This window comes from Danio aesculapii, chromosome 23 (genome assembly GCF_903798145.1).
Source record: "Danio aesculapii chromosome 23, fDanAes4.1, whole genome shotgun sequence".
Taxonomy (NCBI): Eukaryota; Metazoa; Chordata; class Actinopteri; order Cypriniformes; family Danionidae; genus Danio; species Danio aesculapii.
In genome coordinates, this window is record NC_079457.1 from 47,128,540 (window position 1) to 47,136,744 (window position 8,205).

At 40.5% G+C, this 8,205-nt stretch overlaps 1 protein-coding gene across 2 annotated transcripts in view; it reads right to left on the minus strand.

The window, feature by feature from the left end:
- The window catches only part of LOC130217057 (pleckstrin homology domain-containing family G member 1), a 90,697-nt gene that overhangs the window by 70,946 nt on the left and 11,546 nt on the right, over window positions 1-8,205 (minus strand). The window contains exon 1 of one of the 2 annotated variants that reach the window (XM_056449058.1): window positions 2,895-3,150. The exons of the other annotated variant lie outside the window; for it this stretch is intronic. Within the exon in view, the coding sequence (XP_056305033.1) occupies window positions 2,895-2,904 (10 nt within the window). The 5' untranslated portion in view covers window positions 2,905-3,150. Of the gene's footprint in view, window positions 1-2,894; window positions 3,151-8,205 lie in introns of those variants that run through there. 2 annotated transcript variants of the gene reach the window in all.

Genomic DNA, 8,205 nt, shown 5'->3' on the forward strand with positions numbered 1-8,205 from the left:
ATTTTGTTTTTGTTTTCTTACCTGATTTCTGGAACCGCTCTTCCCCAGACTCGAACCCGATCGTCGCCGTGGTCAGCCCCTCTCTGCGCCTCGAGTCCGCCAGAGTACACTAAGAGCTAACCGGACAAACTGGTTGCAGCGGGAAAGCCCTCCACATGGAGGCGAGCGGCCGGCTGGCCGGCCGGCAAGCGCCGAAGGGAAGTGCGTCACACCGCCCCGCAGCGTTCACTTAAAAAAATTAAATGCAGCCGTACGTACCCCCGGCTACGTATTTCGCGGTCTCCAGAAACGTCCCCGGGACTACGTTCTCAGAAAGAGCCTGGGTTGAGATTATTATATTTGCATTAACATTCCCTTTGTGTTGAGCTAAAAGTACTGTAAAAATGGTATGTAAACACTGCTTTGTTTACAGTTTGTTCGCGTGCAGCACTAGTTCCTGTTTTTCTTTTGTGGAACGATAACACAGATGCTGCCCCCTGCTGGTGTGCAGAGATACATTCTCTCACTTTGCCACAGAAAGTACGTTCTCATCTCAGTCGTCTGACATCAGTTTTGTGTTTGGATTTTGTTTCGAAACAATAACAAACAGCTTTTTGGCCCAAATGGGACCAGACCAATGCGATGAGACAACACAAACGTTTTTCATCACCAACCCAGGCTCATTCTGAGAACGTAGTCCCGGGGACGTTCCTGGAGACCGCGAAATACGTAGCCGGGGGTACGTACGGCTGCATTTCATTTTTTTAAGTGAACGCTGCGGGGCGGTGTGACGCCGTTCCCTTCGGCCGCTCGCCTCCGTGTGGAGGGCTTTCCCGCTGCAACCAGTTTGTCCAGTTAGCTCTTCGTGTACTCTGGTGGACTCGAGGCGCAGAGAGGGGCTGACCACGATGACGACGACCGGGTTCGAGTCCGGGGAAGAGCGGTTACCAGAAATCAGGTAAGAAAACATAAACAAAATCCAAAAAAGTAAGCGAACAAGTTCGTCACAGGGTGAGAATGTGGTCAAAATCCGAAAACGTGTTAAAAATCAGACGAGGGCGGCTTTTGTGAATCGTCATTGGTTGGGTTTAGGGACGGAGGAGGGTGGGTCAGCCGATTGGCCGGTTGCACGGTCAATCAATCTGTCATCCAGGCAGACAGGCGGAAGGTAGTTCGACAGCGGCCTCTAGCAGGTTTACGTGAGAACAGCGTGGGAAAAAGCGCGCACAGCGGCCTCTCGCGGACTCGAACAAAACAAAAACTGCAAAAATACGTACCTCCCGAGACATATTTTGCGGTCTCCAGAAACGTCCCCGGGACTACGTTCTCAGAATGAGCCTGGGTTGTTCATCACCGCTAGTTCTTGCTGGTGTGTCCTGGGCTGAAGAGTACCAAGGACTTTAAACTACAACAAAGAAACTTTTAAGGCTATATTAGGAACAAAGATGCCCATTCCAAGCTGCGCTCCCCAAACAAGCACATTTGCAAATTTTTCTGACAACGTACTTTCAAAACGCTGTTTCTCACAGAAGTGGGCAAAACCTCCTAGGAAAGTTTTTTGAACTTTACAAATGAGTAATTGTTATCTGCAAATAAGTTCTGACAGGTTTTCACTGGCATCTTTGAAACACGCGCTTCAAGCTCTTTCTCGCCGCCTCCAGCTGGGCTGCGTCCCGGGGGCTGCTTTACTCCAGGCACAGATGTCCTGAGGGGGTGGTGGTATTGTCTAAAGCAGACTCTGAACTGTTATTATCCCCCAAAACCCTCAGCCCATAGGGGACTAATTTAGGTCAGGGGTGGGGGAGAGCAACTGAGACCCAGAGGTTTCCTCACAACAACAACAACAACAGCAGAATCTAAACATACACACACTCACTAGATCTGTAGATTGAGCTAAAGTTGGTCTTATATTCGCTTATATTTGTTTATTTTTGAACTCGCGACACAGTTCCTATGAATATTCTGTCTGAAATCGCATGTAAGTATGACTTTAAAACAAAATTAGCAGTATTTCATTAACTTTCACGAATGTTGCACTGATAATTGTTGGCTGCTAATAAGATTTCTCTATTTAGAATTTGGAAGCAACATGTTTCTGACATGATATTATTAGGGAGAATGTCTGAATGTGCGAATATAAAACCAACTTCACCTCAATGATCTGTAGTGGTGAACTACGTCCAGAAAACTGCATACTTTATGAAAACATTTGGTCACACTTTAATTAAAGTTACTATTCTTGCCATTAATAAACCATTAGCTATGATTTAGCTCTAAATATTTTATGATTTAGCTCTTAGTGCTTGTTAATAGTTATTAAGGTAGTAGTTGGGTTTAGGTATTGGTAGGATTAGGGATAGCGAATAAGATCATTCAGAATATGTGCATTATAAGTACTAATAAACAGTCTTTAAAACAGGCACTAGTTAATAGTGAGTATTAATACTTAAACTAACGTGTTACCAAACTTTTAAGCACTACATTAGTCATAATTAGCTATGACAGAGTCTTCTAATGAAGGGGTTTGTCTGATATTTGGAGGCAGTTAAGTAACAGCTAAGTAAACTAACACACACACACATGATCTCACACACATTTGAGTCAGTTGAGGTGCTGTAGAGGACTTCTGTTTGCTACCAAACCAAATAAACACTCTGCGTTCACAACTTGCCAAATGCACACACACACACACACATGCACACACTTAGATGTTTAACAGAGAGCGCTCTAACGACAAGACTTACACAGCAGCTCTCACATCAATCAGAGGTGTTTAAACATCACTACACACACACACACACACACAAGAAGCCTTCAAGAGCTGATGTGACATTACAACTCATGAACACACCTATTCTGCGAATTAAACTTAAGTACACTCAAAAGTACACTCTCATGGAAGTGAGTTCACTTACCCGTAGGCATCGCAGCTCAATCCAGATTTGATCACATATCCACTTAGTATTCCAGACCAGTGCCACACACACACACACACACACGCACACAAAAAAACACTCCTCTAATCCTTCAATTCACTTTACATTCTCTCTGGGACACACAGGATTGCTCCGTCTGTGCACTGAAACTGAGAGTATCACACACACACACACACACACATTCAGTAAATCCCCAGTTCACACACACACATCAGCGGTCCTGACGGTCTGCATGACACTCTCACATTGAGCTCTTCTAGAGGCTCTTCCCAAATCTCTCTCTCTCTCTCTCTCTCTCTCTCTCTCTCTCTCGCTCTCTCTCAGACTCCTCCTCCTCCACTCAAACACAGATTTCCTCAGACTCCCTCTATCCCTCTCTCGCTTTCTCTTTGCAGTTCCTGTAAACTCTACATTTCTGCTCAGTCTGTCTTAGCTTCTTTATAATTGTTTCTTCATGTTTTTTTAACACTTTACTTGAAGGAGTGTTCATAAGACTGTCAATAAACCTTCATAATCATGACATGACACAGATTTTATGCATGCTTATACAGTAAAAACTGTCATTTGCTCATTTAAGACATTTTAAATGCAAAGATGACGTTGTTATTGACAAAGAAATACATCACAACTGTTTTTGTCCTCAGTGAGAGCGTGCTGCAAGGGAACTGTCGGCTCGTACTCTTCACCATCATCAGGTCTCTTTTTTCACAGCAGATGAGTCAGTGTACTGTTCTACGAACTGAATACCTCAGGATATGAGTTTATTTCGAGTCAGAGGGGGAATCCGGTATGTTAGTACTTACTGAAGACACAAACCGTTTCATGACAACTCAATTCAATGAACTGGTTTGACCGGTTCACTTAGAAGATCCGGTTAAAACAAACAATTCATTGGTGAATCGCCCGTCATCACTACAGACAGAATCAATGGCAAAATCTGCAGAATTCTGTGGAAAATCTGAAGAATTCTGTGGAAAATCTGCGGAATTCTGTGGAAAATCTGCGGAATTCTGTGGAAAATCTGCAGAATTCTGTGGAAAATCTGCAGAATTCTGTGGAAAATCTGTGGAATTCTGTGGAAAATCTGCGGAATTCTGTGGAAAATCTGAAGAATTCTGGGGAAAATCTGCGGAATTCTGTGGAAAATCTGCAGAATTCTGTGGAAAATCTGCGGAATTCTGTGGAAAATCTGCGGGATTCTGTGGAAAATCTGCGGAATTCTGTGGAAAATCTGCGGAATTCTGTGGAAAATCTGCAGAATTCTGTGGAAAATCTGTAGAATTCTGTGGAAAATCTGTGGAATTCTGTGGAAAATCTGCAGAATTCTGTGGAAAATCTGTGGAATTCTGTGGAAAATCTGCGGAATTCTGTGGAAAATCTGAAGAATTCTGTGGAAAATCTGCGGAATTCTGTGGAAAATCTGCAGAATTCTGTGGAAAATCTGCGGAATTCTGTGGAAAATCTGCGGGATTCTGTGGAAAATCTGCGGAATTCTGTGGAAAATCTGCGGAATTCTGTGGAAAATCTGCAGAATTCTGTGGAAAATCTGTAGAATTCTGTGGAAAATCTGTGGAATTCTGTGGAAAATCTGCGGAATTCTGTGGAAAATCTGTGGAATTCTGTGGAAAATCTGCTGATTTCTGTGGAAAATCGGCAGAATTCTGTGGAAAATCTGCGGAATTCTGTGGAAAATCTGCGGAATTCTGTGGAAAATCTGCGGAATTCTGTGGAAAATCTGCAGAATTCTGTGGAAAATCTGTGGAATTCTGTGGAAAATCTGTGGAATTCTGTGGAAAATCTGCGGAATTCTGTGGAAAATCTGCGGAATTCTGTGGAAAATCTGCGGAATTCTGTGGAAAATCTGCGGAATTCTGTGGAAAATCTGCGGAATTCTGTGGAAAATCTGCAGAATTCTGTGGAAAATCTGCGGAATTCTGTGGAAAATGTGCAGAATTCTGTGGAAAATCTGTGGAATTCTGTGGAAAATCTGTGGAATTCTGTGGAAAATCTGCGGAATTCTGTGGAAAATTTGCAGAATTCTGTGGAAAATCTGTGGAATTCTGTGGAAAATCTGTGGAATTCTGTGGAAAATGTGCAGAATTCTGTGGAAAATCTGCGGAATTCTGTGAAAAATCTGCGGAATTCTGTGAAAAATCTGCGGAATTCTGTGAAAAATCTGCGGAATTCTGTGGAAAATCTGCGGAATTCTGTGGAAAATCTGTGGAATTCTGTGGAAAATCTGTGGAATTCTGTGTGCACAGATTTCGTGTGGGCCTAGTTATGGGACATTTTAATGACATAAAAGGTTTGTTCCACTGAAAAGGTGATCAGAAAAAATGTTCATGGCACAATTATACTGCCTCATGACAATCATGTTTATGACAGATTTATGACAAGTTTTGTTGTCTTGGTAATGTCAAGTTGTCATAATAAAGATGAAGAAGATAACAAAGATGGAGGTTATGATGTATTTGATTATGTCAAATTGTCATAATGTCATCTTTGCATTTAAAATGACACAGCTAAGCAAATGACACTAATCGACAGTTGTCATAAGTATACAATATCCTGAGTGAATGAACAAAGGACCTAATGAAGGAAGGAACAAAAGAATTAACGAACGAATGATTGAATGAGTGAACGAATGAAGGGAGGAACAAAGGAAGGAACAAATGAATGAAGGAAGGAAGGAACGAACAAACAATGGAAGTAAGGTTGGAAAGAACGAACAAATATAGGAAGATCCCTAAATGCACTACAGAATGTTACGTTTACACATCCCTGCACACGCTGCATGTAAACTTTTCACAGTGTAATACTCACTATTGACTACTCTTGAGTACTTTTACAATGGCTACTTTTTACTCATAGTTTGAGTAATATTTACCACAGAAACTTTTACTCTACTTTTGGCCAAGTAATGGTACTTTTACTTGAGTATGATTTTTCAATACTCTTTCCACCACTGCTTATTACCCACATGTTATTAAGATATTGACTGTTTATTAGTACTCATAAAGCACATCTTCTGCATGATCTTATTATACACCCTTAATCCTACACAAACAGTAGGCGCAGTACGTAGTGCTGTCGCCTCACAGCGCGAAGGTCGCTGGTTCGAGCCTCGGGTGGGTCAGTTGGCGTTTCTGTGCGGAGTTTTCTTGTTCTCCCAGTATTCGTGTGGGTTTCCTCCGGGTGCTTCGGTTTCCCCCACAGTCCAAAGACATGCGGTGCAGGTGAATTGGGTAAGCTAAATTGTCCGTAGTGTATGGGTGTGAATGAGTGTGTATGGATGTTTCCCAGAAATGGGTTGCGGCTGGAAAGGCATCCGCTGTGTAAAACATGTACTGGATAAGTTGGCGGTTCATTCCCTGTGGTGACCCCTGATTAATAAAGGGACTAAGCCGATAAGTGAATAAATGTTTAGAGTTGGAAATTTACTAAATATATCCATGGAAGATGATCTTTACTTACTAAATGGCATGATTTTTTTGACAAAACAAGATGCAATATTTTAAAACTATAAGCTATGGCTAAAATATACCGGTGACGCAGTAAAAACCTTTATGCTGTGGCTCTAACTCGAGTCTGAGACAAATTTGGGAAATGTGAAAGATTCCTTTCATGAGCTGGAGTCTTTGTTTTCTGTGTCATGCTGACTGGTCACTGACGGTCAATTAATTGCAAAGAATTTCTGGCTTCGGTGACGTTCTGCCCGTCTGTTTTTATGGTATTATTCTGCATGAAATTGATAACACACCTGAAGCATTACACGAGATTCATGTGCAGAATGTTGATCTAGATGTAAAACAGACGTGAAGCATAGTTTAGGAGATGCTCTAAACTTACTTTGGTTATATTTCTGTGTTCCTTTTTGTTTGAATGATAATCTACGGACAAAAGGTGAACCAAGCAGTTTGTTTATGTATTTATTGGTTTATCTGGCAGGGTCCAGGAGCAGTGTGCATTAATTAACGCTGCTGCTAATGCACCAGAGTTAGCCAGAAGGCTGTTTTTCATTTGCTGTGCCTGGAAAAAGGTTAAAATAGTCTCCTTAAAAACAATAAAAAAAATTCAACAAACAACAAAGAAATTAAGAACTAAAAAGGATTTACTTCTCCTGATAAATATAGTGACTAAACAAACTATAATACCAATATTTTGTAAAAGAAACAAGTTAAGATGCCTGTTAAAGGGTTAAGCCGCCTCCATCTGATCTGTGATTTCAACACAATCTCACGGCAATTCGTAACTTTTTGATTTAGTGGCTAATTCGTACGAATTCGTTTGATCTAGTTCGTACAATTTAGTACGATTTGCTCATCCTCCAATGACGGTTGGGTTTAGGGGTGGGGTTAGGTGCCACGCCTCCTTTTTAAAATCGTACAATTTCGTACGACTGAACTCGAACGAATTAGCCACTAAACTGACAAAACGTAAAATACGTAAGTTTTCTCGTGAGATCAGGCTGACGATTTATGTTATTTGGGGGACGAATCAGTTTTCAGCTTGTTCAAAGACGTTAATACGTTAAGACGGCTCTGATAGCGGTGATGAAATGTGTAGCTATAAATTGGAAATCAGAAGAATCACCAAGTCATACTGTTTGGCTTACAGAACATTCATCCTGTGTTTCTGCTAAATCAAATGATGTTTCATCTGAAGAAATATGAAAATGTCTTCAGCGTTTGAAATAATGTAGGAAAATGTCTCTGAACCCAATAATTCAGATGTTGAGGGGCTAACTTTTAAAAACTGTATTTAAACTTAAATTAGATTATTTAAATCTAACTTTAAAACACTTGATTCATCATTATTTTCGTTGTATATTTATTTTAATTATTTCGTTTTTTAACGGGATGGTGTGGAAATAATGTTTACTTGAGTAGGAACTTTTACATTCTGTAAATGTGCATGTAAAGTCCAACATAAGTGTTAAAAACATCAAGTGAATCCAATTACATTCAATAGAAATGCAAACTATATGTTTATAATATAAACAGTTCAACAGAATAAATAAACTCGACAAGGTTTGAAACCTCTGGAGGAGTGAGTGTTAATGTGTAAATGATCAACTACTCCTTTAAATATGTTGTTTTATTAGTATAATAATTGTAAGTAATGCTGTTTTGTTTTTTTAAGTAACCTAAAGAGGTCACAGTGCATTCTGGGATTGTCTTTTCTACAAAGGATACATAAAAAGAAAATAAATGTTATCAGTTTTCATCAGAAACACTACCGTGATGACTATGATGAATATGTTGTCTATCTAGGCAGCTCACTAAGAAAG